Source organism: Pseudophryne corroboree, chromosome 11 (genome assembly GCF_028390025.1).
Source record: "Pseudophryne corroboree isolate aPseCor3 chromosome 11, aPseCor3.hap2, whole genome shotgun sequence".
NCBI classification, from domain to species: domain Eukaryota; kingdom Metazoa; phylum Chordata; class Amphibia; order Anura; family Myobatrachidae; genus Pseudophryne; species Pseudophryne corroboree.
Window position 1 is genome coordinate 107,936,341 of NC_086454.1, and position 20,292 is coordinate 107,956,632.

Here is a 20,292-nt window from a genome sequence, read left to right on the forward strand (position 1 = left end):
GCTTCTTCGGTGGGAGTCAGGGCAGTTCTTTCTCAGCTCTTTGAAGATAAGAAAAGGCATCCTTGTGCATATTTTTCTCGAAGATTCCCCCAAGCAGAACAAAATTATCCAATTGGCGAACAAGAACTGTTGGCCATAAAATTTAGCTTTTGAAGAGTGGCGATATTTATTAGAGGGAGCTCAACACCCTATTTCTGTCATCACGGATCACAAGAATCTTCTGTACCTCCAGATAGCTCGTTGTTTAACAACAACACAATTTTTGAGTAGTCCACAAGCGCTACCACATTACAGACTATTTTATATATATGTGTGTAAGAATCCTTTCAGGGATCTGAGTCCTCAACATCTAGGGTGAGCTTTTTTTCCGTGGTTCGCACCTCCGGACTGACCTCCTGTCAATGGGGGATGTTCCTCAAAAGGTTTCTTTTAGGCCCCTCTGACACGTCTGGTCCCTGGGATCTCACCCCTCCTAGATAAAGGACGCTCACCTTATGTATATGCCCTATGTGCCTTGAAAGGTTTCTTTCCTTCAATTCGTTTCTCTCAAAGAACACTCTGTGTATATCTCATCGAAGCAGATCTTATCCCATATATACCATGCTCACCTTAGTATAAGGCCCTATGTGCCTTAAAAGGTTTCTTTCACCGTCTGTCCTCCACGTTCTTTTCTACTCTTCCGTTGGTCCTCATATAGTATTTCAGAACAAGTAAAAAGTCCAAAATCCGAACTTATATTAAAAAAGTTCAAAAATTTATTTCCAACAAAACATAAAATTCCATAAAAAAGGGTAATAATAACCTCTTAAAATATGCCCCTAAACGACAGTGGCCAAAGGTTCATCCCACATTTAGCCCCTCGGAACCCGACAGGGAGTAGTATATTACCCTGGTTTCAAAAGAAAAATGGATCTAGGAATCCCTTCCAAAATCCCGGTTCCTTATCTAGGGGAGAAAAATATGAGAAGACCTTACCACTTGGGGTCAAAAAGATAGTGCCAACGCGTTTCGGATAACAAATCCTTCCTCAGGGCATGCCTGATGCCCTGAGGAAGGATTTGTTATCCGAAACGCGTTGGCACTATCTTTTTGACCCCAAGTGGTAAGGTCTTCTCATATTTTTCTCCCCTAGATAAGGAACCGGGATTTTGGAAGGGATTCCTAGATCCATTTTTCTTTTGAAACCAGGGTAATATACTACTCCCTGTCGGGTTCCGAGGGGCTAAATGTGGGATGAACCTTTGGCCACTGTCGTTTAGGGGCATATTTTAAGAGGTTATTATTACCCTTTTTTATGGAATTTTATGTTTTGTTGGAAATAAATTTTTGAACTTTTTTAATATAAGTTCGGATTTTGGACTTTTTACTTGTTCTGAAATACTATATGAGGACCAACGGAAGAGTAGAAAAGAACGTGGAGGACAGACGGTGAAAGAAACCTTTTAAGGCACATAGGGCCTTATACTAAGGTGAGCATGGTATATATGGGATAAGATCTGCTTCGATGAGATATACACAGAGTGTTCTTTGAGAGAAACGAATTGAAGGAAAGAAACCTTTCAAGGCACATAGGGCATATACATAAGGTGAGCGTCCTTTATCTAGGAGGGGTGAGATCCCAGGGACCAGACGTGTCAGAGGGGCCTAAAAGAAACCTTTTGAGGAACATCCCCCATTGACAGGAGGTCAGTCCGGAGGTGCGAACCACGGAAAAAAAGCTCACCCTAGATGTTGAGGACTCAGATCCCTGAAAGGATTCTTACACACATATATATAAAATAGTCTGTAATGTGGTAGCGCTTGTGGACTACTCAAAAATTGTGTTGTTGTGAATATAGAATTGGATGTGGTGTATCCAAGAGTTTTAGTACAAAGCTGCTCCATAGGCGCAAGTTATATCCTCTCTTGTTTATTTTATTTAGCTCGTTGTTTAAATCCACGGCAAGCCAGATGGGCCCTCTTCTTCTCTCGGTTCTCCTTCACACTCTCTTACCGCCCAGGAACCTTAAGTCGAAGAGCAGATGCACTTTCTCATTCTTTTCAAACGGATTATTCACTCGACTCCACTGAGAAACAATTTATTCTGAATCCAGCTTCATTTGCCTCAACTCATACTGTTCCTCTGCCTCCTCCAGGAAGAACTTTTGTGGCACCAAAACTTCGCAGGAAATTGCTTACATGGGCTCATTCTTCGTCTTTCATGGGTCATGCCGGTGGTCTTAAGACTCTCAAGTTCATTCAACGATCCTACTGGTGGCCTCATCTTAAAACGGATGTCTTTGAATTTGTAGCAGCCTGTTCCAAGTGCGCTCAACATAAAAGTCCACGAACATCTCCCTCGGGTCTTCTTCATCCACTTCCAACACCACAAAAGCATTGGACTCACATCTCTATGGATTTCATAACCGATTTGCCAGTCTCCAGAGGGCACAGCACCATTTGGGTCATTGTTGTGGACCGATTTTTGAAGATGGCTCACTTCATACCCCTCACTGGTCTTTCCTCTGCTCCTCAGGTATCCAAATTGTTTTTCTCAGAGATTTTCCGTTTGCATAGTCTCCCACAGGAAATAGTTTCTGAACGGGGTCCTCAATTCATGGACAAGTTCTGGAAAGCTCTCAGCTCGGTCCTAGGAATCAAGTTGAACTTCTTTTCAGCATATCATCCCCAGACTGACGAACAGACTGAAAGAGTCAACCAAGATCTGGAAACTTTCTTACGGATATTCATGTCCCCTGCTCAGGATGATTGGATGGATTACCTCCCATTTGCTGAATTCGCACACAATAACCTATATCATTCTTCCACCAATTCCACTCCTTTCTTCATTAACTATGGTTTTCATCCATGAGTTCCTTCCTTCGAATCTCTCCCAGCTCTCAAGGTTTCTGCTGCTGAATCCGCTCTTCGTCAGTTCACTAAGATTTGGAAACAAATTCATAAGGCGCTACTTAAGACTTCCCAAAAATATAAAGACCTATGCCGATCGGAAACGGAGGGCTGTTACTAGTCTCAAAGTGGGAGATCATGTTTGGATATCCACCAGAAACCTCAGACTCAAAGTTCCTACCAAAAGGTTTGCTCCAAGATTCATCGGTCCGTATCCTATTGAAAGAGTGTTGAATCCTGTGTCTTACAAGGTGAAACTGCCTCCCTATTTGAAAATTCCCAATGACTTTCACATTTCTCTGCTAAAGCCTCTTGTACTAAATCGTTTGAGCAGCTTTCCCTAAACCACCCAAGGTTCAAGCCGCTCAAAATGAGGAATTTGAGGTTCAGAAGATTCTTGACTCCCGCAAGAGGTATGGTCGTCTCCAGTATCTCAGATTGGAGAGGATATGGTCCAGAGGAAAGATCTTGGGTGGCTGCAGAGGATGTTAACGCTCCAAGACCGATTCGTGCCTTTCATGCCAAGAATTCCACTAAGCAGTGTGGGTGTTCGGAGACCACCCTAAAATGGGGGGCTACTGTCAGCATCCGGAGTCTTACTTACGGTTCTGGTCCCTACAGCCTTCCTGTTGGTTGGCTGGTGTGGCTGCGACGGATAGGAGCTGAGGCAGCGAGGTCCACCGGTGCAGCTGCCGGGCATCTGGAGGCCGGGATCCGAGTCCTGGGGATTGGAGCATGACAGCCGGAGGTGTCTGTTTCCCGGTGTCCTCTGTGCAGGGAGCAGCCATGTTGGAGAACAAGCCTAGCCAATAGGTATCTCAGTTCGCGTCCAGCCAATCCGATGCAGTCTTCCCTTATAAAAAGGGGTGGATGCTTAGCTATGGTGCCAGTGCTTCAAGTTACTTGCTGCTGTAAGGTGCTCAAGCTCTGTGCTCCCACGTTAACCCCTGGAATCCTGGTTCTGCTGTGGCCGTCCGGTGGTCAGTTCTGTTATTGCGGTCCTTTGCTCTAAGTCCACCGCCTCTTGCAGTTTAAACACTGGGTCCACTATCCAGTAGAGGGTCTCCGTTTGCTGACGGTGCTCACAGCGATCCTCTCTTCAACATCATATCACAAGTCATCTCTCCATTCAGTGTTCTTCAGCATCGTTTACAAATCACAAGTCAGCTCTCCATTCAGTGTTCTTCAGCATCGTTTACAAATCACAAGTCATCTCTCCATTCAGTGTTCTTCAGCATCATTTACAAATCACAAGCCATCTCTCTATTCAGTGTTCTTCAGCATCGTTTACAAATCACAAGTCATATATAAAATAAATAAATAAATAATCTCTCCATTCAGTGAACTTCGGCATCATTTACAAATCATAAATCACTTCTTCATTCAGTATTCTTCATCATTGTTTACTAGTTACGAAGATTTCGTCCTTCAGAATTCACTCAGACTTATCTCCTAGCCGTTGTGTATGATTGAAGTCTCATTAAAACTGAACTAATCTTTCCTCAGTGTTTCATTCTCAGTCATTGATCAGTCGTCAGATCCCCAACTGAAGCCGAGCGTGACACAGTAGTCCAGTCTGGAGATGACCAGTGAGTGGATGAGGGTCTTAGTAGCATCTAGTGTGAGAAAGGGCCTGATCTTGCCAATATTTTTGAGATGGAACGGCAGGACTGAGAGAGATACTGAATGTGTGGTTTGAAAGAGAGGGAGGAAACAAGGATAACTGATACAGCACACTTGGGGTCTGGAGGAGATAGTTGTGCCATCCAAGGATAATTAAATTGTGGGAATTGAGGTTATGTTGGAGGGTGAGAAGATGATTAGCCCAGTCTAAGACATCTTAAGTTTAAGATAGTGCTGGGACATCCAGGAAGAGATAGCAGAAAGACAGTTCAAGATACGAGTGAGGAGAAAGGAGAAGAGGTCAGAGGAGGAAAGGTAACTTTGAGTATCATCAGCATAGAGATGATTTTATAAGTCAAAAGAGCGAATGAGCTCACCTAAAGAGGACGTATAGAGAGAGAAAAGGAGAGGTCCAAGAAGAGAACCTTGGGTCACACCTACTGATAGGGGAAGTGCAAGGGAGGACTCATGAGAGGAAACAGAAGAAGCGGCCAGAGAGGTAGAAGGTCAGCCAGGAGAAGGTGTGGGGTAGTCCACAGTATCAAAAGCAGCAGAGAGGTCAAGGTGAATAAGCAGAGAGTAGTGTCCCTTGGATTTGGCAGCATGGAGTCATTGCAGACTTTTGTGAGGTCAGTTTCAATGGAGTGAAGCAGACAGAAGCCAGAATGAAATGGGTTAAGCAGGGAGTGGGAGGAAAGAAAGTCAGTTAGGCGGTTGTAGACAAGACAATCAAGGAGTTTGGAGCAAAATGCAGTAGATAGATGAGTTGATAGTTGGAGACCTTGTTAGGATCAAGGGTAGGTTTTTTAAGAACAGGCGTGACAAGGGCATGCTTGAAGGCAGGAGGGACAGTACCTAATGTGAGGGAGAGATTGAAAAGGTGGGCAAGATGGGAACAAGTAGGGTGAGAGAGTTAGTGGAGGAGGTGGGAGGGGTAAGGTCTAATGAGGAAGTGGAGTGGGGGAGGGACCAGATAAGGGCCATTACTACATCTCCAGATACATAGGAAAAAGAAGTCAGAGTTGGTAAGATGGAGGGTGAAGGGTGGTCACAAAAAGGAGGAATCAGGTTGTTGAGGGTCTGATGGGATGTGATGTCCTGGCGTATGGAGTAAATTTTGGATGTGAAGTAGGTAGCAAAGTCATGGGCACGAGTGAAGAAGGGAGTCAAGGTGTCAAGGCGAGGGTGAGTAGGGGAGGGAGTTGACAATGACATAGAAGTGCCGGGGGTTCAAAGACTTGGAGGAGTTAGGTTTTTGAAGTATGACTGTATAGAGAGGGAACGGGCAGCACTGTAGGATGAAAGCATTATCTGCTTTAGAGAGTGATTTCCTCCACTGTCGCTCGGCAGTACGTGAACATTTTTCAGATAACTGGTGTATTTGGAATGCCAGAGTTGAGGTGTTAATCTGTGAGGGTGAATAGTGGTTTCTGGAGCAACAGAGTCAAGAGCAGAAGTAAGGGCAGCATTGTATATAGAGAATAGGAGAGAGAAGTGAGTTGAACAGGGAGGATAAGGAAACAGTGTTGATAGCCTCAATGTTACGCTTAGTGCTGGCAGCCTTAATTAAGAAAGTTTGAGTAATGCGGGCCACTGGTGCATGCAGGGGGGGTTTCTGAATACCTAGAACCCCCCCCTCCCCCCGACAGACACAAAAGTGGGCACCATATTATTAGGCCTCGCCCTCCTCGCACCAAAATCTGTGATCTGCGTATCATTGGGTAAGGGTGGTGCCAATATGAAATTATCCCATTACATTTGCGGCATTTGGCCCCACCCCATACCGATTGATCCACTAGGAGATAAGTGTGTGTGTGTGTGTGTGTGTATATGTGTGTAACATGTGTGACATTCGTTGTGTGTTTAATTGTGTACTGTATGTATGACACATACGTGTGTGTGTGTGTGTGTGTGTGTGTGTGTGTGTGTGTGTGTCTATTTTATATATATATATATATATATATATATATACACACACACATTGATGATCAGTGATCTGTTGGGGAATCAACAAAAAAACAGCATGTTAAAAATTCCCAACTTGCTGATCCCAATCGTGGGGTTTGTGTTTTTTTAAATCGTCAAATAAAATCAATCTGGACAAGTTTAAATACACGTTCTTCATCTAATTCACTCATTTAAAATAAAAAAAATAAAAACTATTTTTCAGCGTTTTTTAGAAAAAAAGAAGTGGTTAAAAAAACATGTATTTGCTTTTATTTTATTTTTTCTTGAAACTAAAAAAAAAACTTTTCTTCAATTAGATTAGAAGTGTTAGAGATAAAAGGCTAATCCTATATTTTGAAAATGCAAAGTCTTCTGAAATAGCATAAATATAATTTGTGTGAGTACAGCATGCACAAATAAGTGACATTGAACATGGAATGTGGTGAGCTCAAACATCAAAAAATGGGCTCAGCACAGGACTGAGAAAAGCCTCAGCAGCAAGGGGTTAATGGATGCACTAAATAATCTTAATGTCACAACAACATAACATTTATACTGTTCCATCTACATGCTAGGCTGCTCTGCAGAAGGGAGGCAGGCTACAGTGGCTTTACTCTCTATATGGTGTCCTGTTCCAAAAGTTGCCTACTGCCGTCATAGATAGGCTTATCATACTATCCCTTGATGAATTACACTGGTTCTGTGGCTGATTAAAAACGGGAAATTCAGGCTTGAAGTCACCCAGCCACAGAACCTGTCTAATTCATGAGTGTCCCGGTTTAAAGGGATAGTATGGTAAGCCTAGTGAGTAAAGTTGGGTACACATTAGACGATTTTTTAAACTATTAATTTATTTTGAGCAGAATCGGAACGATAAATCGTCCACATTGCCAGTTTGTACGCACTGTTGCGTGCTACCATTTGTTTTTTTTTTTTGTTGCATCTTCCCATCTGCCGTACATGCAGGTCAGTCTGATGGAATATCATCAATTATTTTCAGCAAATTGTCTAGTGCAGGGCTGGCCAAACCAGTCCTCAAGATCTACCAACAGTTCACATTTTCCAGACCACCTAGCTGGTGCACAGGTGTAGTCATTACTAATTAAGATGTGCTGCATTCATTCCTAACTGACAATTCTACAGATCTCCAGGAGGCATGGAAAACATGAACTGTTGGTAGATCTCGAGGACTGGTTTGGCCAGCCCTGGTCTAGTGCAGTGGTTCTCAAAGTTGGTCCTCAGGACCCCACACAGTGTATGTCTTGCAGGTAACCCAGCAGGTGCACAGGTGTATTAATTACTCACAGACACATTTTAAAAGGTCCACAGGTGGAGCTAATTATTTCACTTGCGATTCTGTGAGGAGATCTGCAAAACATGCACTGTGTGGGGTCCTGAGGACCGAGTTTGGGAACCTGTGGTCTAGTGTGTATGCCCTACCTACATATATACCTCATATATTGTTAACAACCAAATGACCAAACAACGGGATACGGTTGTTAGGTCGACCCAACTTAGGTCGACAGTCATTAGGTCGACGTTGGCGTTATGTCGACATGCACTAGGTCGACATGGGCGTTAGGTTGACATGTACTAGGTCGACAGCTCAAAAGGTCGACATGAGTTTTTGTCATTTTTGTAAAAAAAATTGGATTTTTTTCATACTTAACGATCCACGTGGACTACGACTGGAGCGGTAACCTGTGCCGAGCGCAGCGGTAGCAGAGCGAGGCACCTTGCCCGAAGCATGTCGAGCGAAGCGAGGCATGCAAGGGGACACAGTGCACTAATTGGGGTTCCCGGTCACTCTACAGAGAAAACTACACCAAAAACAGTCCAAAAACTCATGTCGACCTTTTGACCTAGTACATGTCGACCTAGTGCATGTTGACCTAATGCCAATGTCGACCTTCCGTGGTCGACCTAATGACTGTCGACCTAAGTTGGGTCGACCCAACGACCGATACCCGCAAGCAACGCAAAATATATAGTTCGGTTGTTTGTAAGATTGCACAGTGTGTATGCACTAAATAGTTTTAAACATCCTAGTGATATTTGGTGGACCCCCTTCTTTAAAAGTAAAGCATTCATAACCTTGAACCAGAAATAACGACACGGAGACTTGAATTTTGGCAGAAAATTGCTAGCTATTTATTTGTCCCTATCCATTAGCAAACCTGTAATAGAGAATTAATTAATATGCCGATCCAGCCGGCATATGGTGGCGGCCCAAAAGAACGGCTCAATTAACCTAAATTAACCTTAAATAACTAACCATCTAAATTTCCTAAAACTTATCACAAACCGGTAATAGGTGACAACTCAACCCCCACAGTGACTACCCACCGCTCCTGGGTGCCCTGCCGCTGCCTTCCCGGACGGGTGGTCAAGCGGCCATAAGTCGATGGAGGTGAGTGCACCTAAACCACACCAAACTGTAAAACACTACAGTTTTCCATACAAATACAAAACTGCTGTTCTTTTCCGCCAATAAATAGCCAACGATAAACCAGCCAACAACTTAACGCCAAAGCACCACGTGCCAGAATTTCTGACCACCAGGGCGGGAGGGTGGGAAAGCAAATCACCACCAAGAGAACTAAGATGGCCTCACCTTCCCTATATATATCAAACCCTCCCCTTAAAAAGGCTGTACTTTCCTAACAGCTAGGTCCACCCCTCACCAGATGTTTAACTCTTTCCTTTCCTATGCAGTCAATTCTCTCTCCTAAACATCCTAGTGATATTTGGTGGACCCCCTTCTTTAAAAGTACAGCATTCATAACCTTGAACCAGAAATAACGACACGGAGACTTGAATTTTGGCAGAAAATTGCTAGCTATTTATTTGTCCCTATCCATTAGCAAACCTGTAATAGAGAATTAATTAATATGCCGATCCAGCCGGCATATGGTGGCGGCCCAAAAGAACGGCTCAATTAACCTAAATTAACCTTAAATAACTAACCATCTAAATTTCCTAAAACTTATCACAAACCGGTAATAGGTGACAACTCAACCCCCACAGTGACTACCCACCGCTCCTGGGTGCCCTGCCGCTGCCTTCCCGGACGGGTGGTCAAGCGGCCATAAGTCGATGGAGGTGAGTGCACCTAAACCACACCAAACTGTAAAACACTACAGTTTTCCATGCAAATACAAAACTGCCGTTCTTTTCCGCCAACAGCGAAAGACTCACCCCCAAAGCCTTTCGCACCGCCACCATAAACCTACCCTAACTCCTGCAAAACGAAACCTAGATCCTCCAGAAAAAACATCATCCCCTCATTGGATAGATGTACTCCATCAGGCCGGAAAAGGTGGCTGTCTCTGAACCGACTCCTCGGGTGGCAAACCACCCTCCCTCCGTGGGACAGCACCCACTTTGCCACCGCCCCGTTCACCTTTTTCCGGGCCTCGTCAATCTGGCGCCCATCCGCCACACCCCTCCAACACAACCTTGGCACCATCATTGAAAAAACCAACACACAATTGGTCCATACTGCGGACACACTTGCCAGATCCTGTATCATGGCCCACCGCAGATCCAAGGATGTCCTCTTCCCCAGGTCGTTGCCACCTAGATGGACAACCAAGACCCTAGGAACTCCATGCTTGCTGGCCTGACTAACTAACCTACTCCTCAGCTCGCTCCACATCATCCCTCGCCAGCCAAGCCATCTGACACCCTGCGCTCCAAGCAACGCCTGAGCCCCTTCCGAGGCCACAAACCTGGCTGCCCAGTAAATGTAAGAGTGGCCAACCACCCAAATAGCCAAATTGTCTTCAAACCAACCTGAAGGGGAAAGGAGGGGTAAAATTGATTACTAAAAGGCTTATTAATTGCTTTCACTGAAGGATCTGCCAAAAGAAAAACTTTAGTTCTCGCTATTGCAGCAGTCACGGCCTAGCCGATCTGCACCATGCTTCGTTGCCAATTTAAAGCGCAAATAGACACACAAAGGGGGAAGTTCAAATAAAAACAAACGAAATTAAGCAGGGGGGGGGGGTATAAAATGGGAAACACATGTAATAACTCAGCTGGAGGTGAAAGCGTAAAGACCTGCTGAGGGACTCTGATTAGAACAGATTAGCCGAATTGTAGATTAGAATTCAGTCCGTCAAGTCAGGCAAAAAATCGCAAAATAACTCCAGACCCCCGCTGCCGACTCATGCCAGCAACGGCGAGTAGCTAATCCCTGAGTAGGATAACAAAAGGGGGAAACACCAACAGACGCACAACACCATAACTCACAGAACTGGAACAACATAATACATTGCAAATCAAACAAGGCACTAAGCGCAATCCGACCTCTCATGCAACGGGGCGAATATATCGTCTGTAACTTGACGACTTCCATTGCCCCACCGCCTGGATTTCAGTTCTGGAGAAACCCGCCGCAGCAGCCGACGTCGCCGCGCCTATTCGAAAGGAATGGGTACCGAACGCAGCGAGTGGGAGGCCCAAGCCCGCCAAACAACGACTCAGCATCCAACGGAACTGGTATTTCGTCACTGGCAGCCCGTCATAATGCAATAGCCATGACCCCTCCCTAACGGGTCGCACCACCACATATTGCATTGCCAGACCTACTGGGCAAACGCTCTCCTCTTGCGCTGGAACCATAGTGACCCAGCGCCCTCTCCCCACTTGGTCCGTCTTAGAGCGCCGCAATCTGTACAGCAAGGACCTCTCACCCACTACAAACGTCTCCGACCAGCATGCGCGAATCTGCTCTCTTGGAAGGTGCTACCAACTCCGAAACCCTAAAGGCCCCGTGGTAAGCCATTGAGAACGCCAAACTGAACAAAAGCGCCTCAAACCTGGACGACGCGACTCGCCCCACCGCCGCGATGACGGCCGGCCACAAAGCCGCATCGATGGGCCGCCTCCTATCTGGTGGCGTCGGCGCTACCCGCGCCCACCCTTTCATTGCCTTCCGCAGAACCTCGCTTTTTGTCACATCAGGGACGCCTCGCAGCTTGCAGAAAATTGAGACCCCAGACAAGTACCGTGATACCACCGCTCGGGACCTACCGGAAACGTAAAGCTGCCAAATAAAAGAAAGCATCAGCCGATGCCTGCTCTTACCTTGTTGCTGACGACCTTGGACAAACTCCTCCCACTCGCTCCAAGCTTGTCCGTAAGCCCTGAGCGTGGCTGGCGCGACTGACCGCAACGCTAGACCCTCCAGTCCGGCCCGATCACCTGCCAAACATAACCGGGACAGTGAAAACCTTGCTCCTCGGCCTCGGGTGCCAAAACCCAAAACCTCTCCCACTGTCCACGCGACAAAGCGTCGGCAATTCCGTTCTCCAAACCGGGCACGTGTTGTGCCGGAACCATAGGTTCCTACGCAAGCACGTCAAAAGCAATTGCCCAAGCACCCGCAGAACCACCAGCGATTTTGCCCTCTGGTTATTAATCGCATGCACCACGCCCAGATTATCGCATCTAAACAATATGCTGCGATTAGCCAACCGATCGCCCCAGACCTCCAACGCTACCATAATGGGAAAAAGCTCCAGAAGCACCAGATCTTTTGTTCGACCCTCGCTATGCCAGTTTGCCGGCCAGGATGCCGCGCACCAAGATCCCTCCAAAAAGCAACCGAATCCAGAGGCACCTGCAGCGTCAGTGAACAGCTGCAACCGCTCGCTGTCCACCGTTGGCGCTTGCCATATGCTCACTCCGTTGAAATCCTCCAGGAACGAGGCCCAAACGGCCAAATCCCTTTTTTAATTCGGAGGACAAACGCACGAAATGATGAGGCCTGGCACACCCCGCCGTCGCCCTCTCAAGCTTCCGGCAGAAAACCCTGCCCATCGGTATTACCCGACAAGCAAAGTTCAGCATGCCCAGCAAGGACTGCGCCTGCCGCAGCGTAACTTTACGCGAGCCGTTGAACCGGCAAATGGTTTCGCGGAGCTTCGAGACCTTGTCCCGGGGCAGGCGACACTCTCCTGCCACCGTGTGAATTTCAATCCCCAAAATTGACAGGCAGGAGGCCGGACCCTCCGTTTTGTCCACGGCTACGGGAACACCGAAGTGGTAAAAAAGAGCCCGGATGCTAAACAGCAAGTCGCCGCACCTTGCATCATTAGCCGGACCCGCACACGGGAAATCATCGAGGTAATGGGCAACCCCGTGACCGCCTGACGAAGACTGCACGCACCAATGAAGAAACGTGCTAAAGCACTCGAAAAATGAGCATGAAACGGAACATCCCATCGGCAAACATTTGTCGATGAAATACCCCGCCCCAATCCGGAAGCCCATAAAACGGAATGAGTCCGGATGACTACCCACCGGGATGTAACGGCAGCAACCGAAAAGCGGACTCAACATCAATCTTAGCCAAGAGGGCCCCAGACCCATAACTGCGGACCATCTCCAACGCATCGTCAAACGACTGATACACCACGAGCAATGACCCGGCGGTATTGCGTCATTGACCGACGCCCCCGACGGGTAAGATAGATGCTGAATGAGCCGGAGAGCGCCTGGAGTCGTCTTGAGAACCACCCCCACTGGAGAGATGACCAAGTCATCCACCGGGGGCGATATAGACGGTCCCTCCATCCTGCCCAACCCGCCCTACTTATCCACTTTCTCCCGCAGCACTAACGGCAAGGTTCGGCGGACTGAAGGTTCCGCTGGGCCCGCACGGACACCTCGCTCGCAACAGGCAAGCGAAACCCAAACTGAAAACCGGAAAACAAAAATTTTGCATCCTCCCTATTCGGATACCAGTCCAACCACCGGCCCATAGTCCCCAATTTAATTGGTGTTGGAGCTCTGCGGAGCGCTCCCGCCCGCTGCCTGTCTGGGGTAAGTCTGCTTACCCCGGGCCCCCTGTCGACTGCCCTTTGAAGCAGAAGGAGGCCGGGTGGGAACCGCCACATTGCAGGCATGAGTGTCGAAAACGACACTGCATGCCGTAGGAACATGCCGCGTTGTTAAACGCGAAGCACTTACCCTTTGCGGCGGCCTGTCCCCCTGTACGAACGGCCGACCTACCTGGCTTGGCCGATCCGCCGCCCGCGCCGGGACCTTGGGCGGACGACCCCGCGCGGAGCCCGTCCGCCCCTAGAAGCTCGAGTGACCTTGAGCCAGACTTCTACGTCCTTGAACCCAAAGTCCATAACCTGTAACCCATCTTGCTTCTCCCGAAACTCTTTGACGTACCTACGCCTTTCAGTACCCGACGATGTGCGTTGCATATCATGTACGAGATGCAGGTACCGAAAGATATTCATGTGCTCGTACGGCCTACCTTCCAGGTAACAAGCCGCGAAGACCCAAAACCGGCCAGCCAATTGCCGAAGATGCGTAAGGCCTCGGCCCCGATGCCCTTCTTTGCTGCCGCCGACTTAAAGTCTTTCTTCGTGTCTTTCGTCAAGACGACTACATCAACGTAGTCACCCCTGCGAATCTTCCTACGGCAGCTGTCCCTCAGCCCCCGCATTACGGCAGTATACTCGCAGCGGACTACCCCGGGCAGATCACGTCGCTTCTTGGCCCTGCGAGCATCCCCGCTACGCCGTCTACGCCTCTACCGCCGCTCCTGCCACCCCGCCGCCCGCTTGGCGTATTTTGTCGCCCGTGTTTTCGCCCTAGTCGTGCTACTGGCTCCGGACGCTTGCGATGACATAGAAGGAGAGGAAGAAAAGGAAGAGCTGCGGGAACTTGAGCGCGTGCAAGAGCCCGACCCCCACCGCTCCACCTCACCTGAGGCCGTCGACTGTTCGGACCCGGATTCCTCAGGCGTTGGCCAAAACGACATCCTCATTCTCCGACCCCGTCCTCTCCACGTCTTCACGCTCACCTGCAGGAGAAAAAGGAGCAGAGGACCCAGACAGCAGTCGCAGCGCGCCTAGCACCCCGGGGGGCAGGCTTCTCCGATAAATGCTCCCGCTCACCCCGTCCGGGCTGCTGATGGAGCTGCGACGCGCCACTCCAGCTCCCGGCAGGCGCGCGCAACCCACTGGGCTGCCGACATTGTCCGCGCACCTGAACCACCAGCCGCCGTGCCGGAACCGTCGGCCAGCTCCGGAGCCGCGGCCTGCGGCCCCAGCGCCGCCAGGGCCGCCGCCAGCGTTCCGGGAGTGTAAGGGCCACCCCTCGACGCGGCGTCGTCCCCCGTGGTTTGCCGGGCCGGCGTCGGCGTGCGCCGATCCGCCCGGCGTCCTAAAACTTGCCAAACGGGGCCCCCGCTGTCCGGCGCACAGGTCGGCCCGGTGGGGAACCACCAGCGCCGCTGATATCTTGCGGCTCGGATTCCCACCAATCACCTCCTCGCACACGGTCCCCGGGACCCTCTCCGCCATGCCTCTCCTCCTACCTGCGGGCACCACCTCCCCGCTGGCCGGAGCTACCTCCGCCAACTTGGGGGGGGGGGGGGGGGGGGGCCGCATCGGGAGAGGCCGCTTGCTTGTGCTTCCCTATCACCTGGTTGATCTTTGCCCCTCTCCCCCCCCCCCCCCCGCGCCGGGTTCCGGCTGTAGGGGAGGGAGCTGGGGAGACCAGGAGGCCTGCGGCGCCGCTGCGCGCACACGTGCGCAAACGACGCCGCCGGAGGCGAGCGTGGGCACGCGCGCACGCCGTGCACGCGTCCCACTGCTTCCGGCCCACGAACTCCCGGCCGAGATCTAAGCTCCACCGCCGGGCGAGACCCCGCGACAGGCCTCGCTCGGCACTGACCAGTCTCCCGCTCGGCTCCCTCCCCCCGCCCGGCACCTCTACCATGCCTCGGCAAGGGGGAAGAAGTCGGAGCCGAGTGCGGCTCCACGGACGAGTGCCTGGCACGGCGCGCCTGCGCGCGCCCGCGGGCACCCTACACTGCAATCCCTCAGCAGCGCCCGTAGGTGAGGGCTGATGTCCTACTCCCTCCGGGCAGCCAGACAGGCCTCCTGGCCCACTTCGCCGCCCGCGCCCGGCAGGCAAAACTGCCCTGGCAGCACTATGTGCAGCTCACTTCAGCGGTCAGGCCTACGGGGACCTGCTAATGGTTCGGAGCAGCGCTTCTCTCCAGCATGGGTGACACTATGAGGGGATCACTGGCAAAGCCCACCATAAATCCCTTCCCATGCCCGGGCAAGCATCAGTGGCTGCAGCTGGGATCAAAACCGGGCTCCGCAGCACTGAGCTGCTCCATAGTCAGAGCCTCTAACCACTGAGCCACCGCCTGCCTCTCGCACGAACACCCAAGCGGCAAGGCCGCCTTTAAAATACACACTGGTGAAGGAGCAGAGGAGGGATGCGGGGGAGAGAGTTTTAAGAAAATTCCATGAGCTCCAGGGAAAGCACAATAAAAGTTGGGAATGTCCTGCCATGCAGCACTCACCCACTCACAAGCAAATCACCACCAAGAGAACTAAGATGGCCTCACCTTCCCTATATATATCAAACCCTCCCCTTAAAAAGGCTGTACTTTCCTAACAGCTAGGTCCACCCCTCACCAGATGTTTAACTCTTTCCTTTCCTATGCAGTCAATTCTCTCTCCGTCTGGGAGTTCAAGGGAAATCTGGACGACCATCGGCCATGTGTACCCAGCTAAACAGGTCCATAATTGTATTACCGGTAGTAAATTACCTGTTCGTACCTTTCAGTAATACTGTATGTGGACAGATCATTGCTCCCTAGTATAAACTCTGCTCACCAGTCATATCTTAAGAGTGTACTTACATTTTTGTGTAAAGATGTTAAACACATGCTAACAACCTCTACAAAGTTTTCTGGACATCCCTTCTTATCTACGGTCTCTTCCACTATAGGACTGTATATCAGTAATCTCTGGTATCCTTCAAATACACTGGCATTGGGTTAGAGCTTCCCTGTTCCTGTCACTCGGATTCACGGTAGGTACCACAATTTATCTTTGATGCAACATACAGGTGTAGTACTTGCTAGGATATACTGTAGTAGGATAAACACAAACAAGAGGGAACAATAATGATAAAAAGTCAGTTTACTTAGCTAGGGGCATCCATATTACATATCTGTCAACATTTGTAGTGTGAGACTAGGACATCAGGGGCGGGTCCAAGTTTGCGCACCGTGCGGATGCCAGACGATCTCTAACTTTTTTTTAAAGGGGCAATCATTAACAATGCATGGTTTAGCTTTGTAAATGATTACAACTTTAGAAAAAAATGGGGTGTGGCCTATGAAAAGGGGGCGTGGCTTCGCGGGAGGACCCGCGATCGCGAGCCACGCCCCGTTTTCGTCACTGAGGGGGCATGCCCAGCGCTCTGTGAGCCGCTGGCATGCTCCCTCTCCCTCTGACTCCACTGAATAGACGCTGTGCGCATGTGCACAGCGTCTATTCACCAGAGCCTCCCAACTGACCCCCCCACCACGGGACACTGTGGCCCGCGGGTGAGACAGCGGGACAGTCCCCAAAAAATGGGACTGTCCCGCGAAAATCGGGACAGTTGGGAGGTATGTTAATCAGGTTTGCTAGCAAACAAAAAAAGTTAGCAATTGTGCAATACTATGTTGCACTGCAGGGGGGGGGGGGGGGATGTAACATGTGCAGAGGGAGTTAGATTTGGGTGGGTTATATTGTTTCTGTGCAGGGTAAATATTGGCTGCTTTATTTTTACACTGTAATTTAGTTTTCAGTTTGAACACACCCCACCCAAATATAACTCTCTCTACAGGTTACATCTGCCCCACCTGCAGTGCAACATGGTTTTGCCCAATTGCTAACTTTTTTGGTTTACTAACAAACCTGAATAAGGACCTAAATCTGAAGTTTCTGTGCTTTTAATGGGTTAATACATTAATGGTATTTCGATGGTGAATAGATTTCTAAAGTGTGTTTTATCGAGATTTCGGTGACTTCTGCTTTCGTAAATCCTGCAAAATACTACAATCACGCAGAAACAGTAAAATTGTTGTTTAGTAACTAAGGGGGAGATGTACTAAGCCTGAAAAGTGATAAATTTCACAGTGATAAACTACCAGCCAATCAGCTCCTAACTACCATGTCACTGGCTGTGTTTGAAAAATTACAGTTGGGAGTCGATTGGCTGGTACTTTATCACCGTGATATTTATCACTTTTCAAGGCTTAGTACATCTGGCCCTAAGCCCCCTGGTGCATCATACCAGTCGGTAGTAGTTTTGAAAGATAATAATGAGGCCGAGTGTGACTCCTGGTGCTGCTGAGCTGCAACACTAGGAACATCCCATCGCAGGGGCGTTTCAACAGAGGAGAGGGCGCATGTGCACCTCCGGGAGGGCCCCCTCTTCTGCATGGCGCACAGTAGTCTCCGAACGGAGTCTACTGCGCATGCACAGGTCTCCGGAAACATGGCCTCTGCCATGTTCCGAAGACCAATTTAACTACTGTGCATGTGCGGCGGCCATTTGGCTGCGATTTTTAACCGCGATTGCAGCACCCGACGCTGGACTCTGGAAAGCTAAGTATTCAAATATGGGTGCAGTGCGTGCTCTGTGGACCCCTCCAGAACCCAGGGGCCCGTGTGCACCGCACACATTGCACCCATTATAGAAACGCCAATGTCCCATCGGATGAAGTCTTGGAAGCAGATTTTGGTGTGAGATCTAAAGATTAGTGGTGCTAGCGCCTGTATGGGGTCGGTGCCAGGGGTGGATTTAGGGGTCATGGCACCCCTAGGCACATTGGTAATGGCTGCCCCCCTCTGCCTAGTTTTATTATATTCATTGATTGGTAGTTAATATAATAATAAAAAAGCCATGAACTATGACATTGTTTTATTTTTAATTATGTATACATATTTACTAAGTATGACAGCTTACAAGGGCAGTCCTACCCATTTACACTCCACTCAAAATGCCATATGGTACAGTAGAGTTGAGATATTTAGCAGTTACTGGTAAATTTCGGTCTTACAGTACTAAAATAAGCATCCAAGTGCCGCCCCCTCAACAGGTGGTGCCCCCTCAACAAGTGCCGCCCCCTCAACAAGTGCCACCCCCTCAACAAGTGCCGCCCCTAGGCACGTGCCTCACGTACCTGATGGGAAATTCACCACTGGTCGGTGCAAGTAGGAGGCTGAGGCCTGGCTCCTAGTTTGCCATGGACAGAAGTTGTCCCCATGCTCTTGCCTCTACAGTTTAGCTAAAATGTACAAACTGACCCACATGGGGATTGGTTATATGCATACCCTTGAAAAAAAACTCTTATAGGAGCCAATAAACATATTTACTGTTAAAATCATGCTTGTTACTTTGATATGCATATGCCTGCACTGCTGTACCCTTGTGACCAATAGATTAAAGCTCACACTTTAGTCCATCCCCTGGTTGTCCAGCACTGAGCCTAGCATTGCTGAATCAGCCTTCTGCCATTTACCAGCAGTCCTGATCTACATTAAGCGGTAAGGAAGGTTTCAGCCACAGCAATCAGCTAAGAAGTGCTAAGGCAGCTACATAGTACATACTGTGCTGTATTGCCAAAGAATGCAACTTTGGACATCTACAAATGATTCAGACAATAATAGGAGCAAGGTTACCAGATGGTGGTATAGCAGTCCCCAGCAGAGGGCCGCAGTTTGGACATGCCTGCTTTAAGCATTCTCTGTGAAGTCAGGTGACTTGGAGGTATTGTTGTAGGGAAAATCCACACAGGTAAACCAAAACACTGCAGATAATTGCCACCGGAGAGTGTTACAGTCCAGAATACGGTATTTCCAGAGGATATGTTGTAGGAGTCCAGCGGGCAGGATAAGCTCAACGCGTTTCACTGGTATATAAAAACAGCCAGCTTCATTATTAAACACTCTCCAGTGGTAATTATTATCTGCAGTGTTTTGGACACCCATTTAGGAGAGGGTCCTAATCCAGGGTTGTTAATATAAAGGAGTGAGACCAGCGCTTTTTATTGCCATATGAAATGTAAAACCATTATCATTATTATATGTGTACAGTATTTCTGGCACCTTAAATATCCAGATTCTATTTTTTATTGTTTTAATAAATTGTGTATTATTTTTACAAACCGTCCATTTTATTTTTATTTTTTTAATTAATTCAGCTAGCGCTGGTACACATCCTTTGGTTTATAGTTCTGTATACATAGGGGACTGACAACCCCCATACCAGCTGCTGCTGACAGCGAATCCGAAATAGTTTTTTTTTTATACCTGTCTCCCTGCCAATGTGCTATTAACCTAGGTCCCCTCCTGTCGGCACAGGCCCGGGTAATTAGTGCCCTCTCTCCTAACCTCTTCAGCACCTCTGTATATGTATAATTTCCTTGTTGGGGCATTCCTGCATTTCTGGTTCCTTCCAGCTGCTACAGAACAACTGCTTTTTAGCAGACATGAACAGTCAGAAACAGAATACCAGTACAGTGGCAAATGCAGGATTTCTAAAGGGGTGTTTCCAAATGCAATCCATAGACTCCCGCTCTGCTGAACACTGGAGCAAGTGCGGGAGTCCGGGGGAGCAGTAGAAGAAACTAGTACTGACACTGAAACATATGTGTACATTAGTCTTTTTAAACACTAGATAATGTATGGCATAGAGTATTAATAATTAACACTATACATGGTCTATAGTATAGACTGTATTGAACATAATCAACTTATATAAATAACATGTGGTCAGTAAAGGTTAAATATCCCATAATAAATAAATATACAAACATAATAGAAACATAGAATTTGGCGGGAGATAAGAACCAGATGGCCCCTCCAATCTGACCTTTAGGGTTAAAGTGTGTACACATGGTGAGATCCTTGCTATGGCCGATTTTGACTATGCTATTTCCCTTGTACTCCCCGGAGCCCAGCACCACCGATTTTGACTAACTTTTCTTGAGATATGGACTATGTGTAC

At 48.5% G+C, this 20,292-nt stretch overlaps 1 protein-coding gene and 1 non-coding gene across 3 annotated transcripts in view; one reads left to right on the forward strand and one right to left on the reverse strand.

The window, feature by feature from the left end:
• Positions 1–20,292, forward strand: part of TSPAN32 (tetraspanin 32) — a 165,696-nt gene that overhangs the window by 138,071 nt on the left and 7,333 nt on the right. Inside the window, exon 7 of one of the 2 annotated variants that reach the window (XM_063944724.1) lies at positions 16,237–16,320. The exons of the other annotated variant lie outside the window; for it this stretch is intronic. Coding sequence (XP_063800794.1) covers positions 16,237–16,320 — 84 coding nt within the window. The remainder of the gene's footprint in view (positions 1–16,236; positions 16,321–20,292) is intronic. 2 annotated transcript variants of the gene reach the window in all.
• Positions 15,422–15,551, reverse strand: LOC134971125 (small nucleolar RNA SNORA42/SNORA80 family). The gene has a single exon (XR_010190250.1). It is a non-coding gene; the product is annotated as a small nucleolar RNA SNORA42/SNORA80 family (small nucleolar RNA).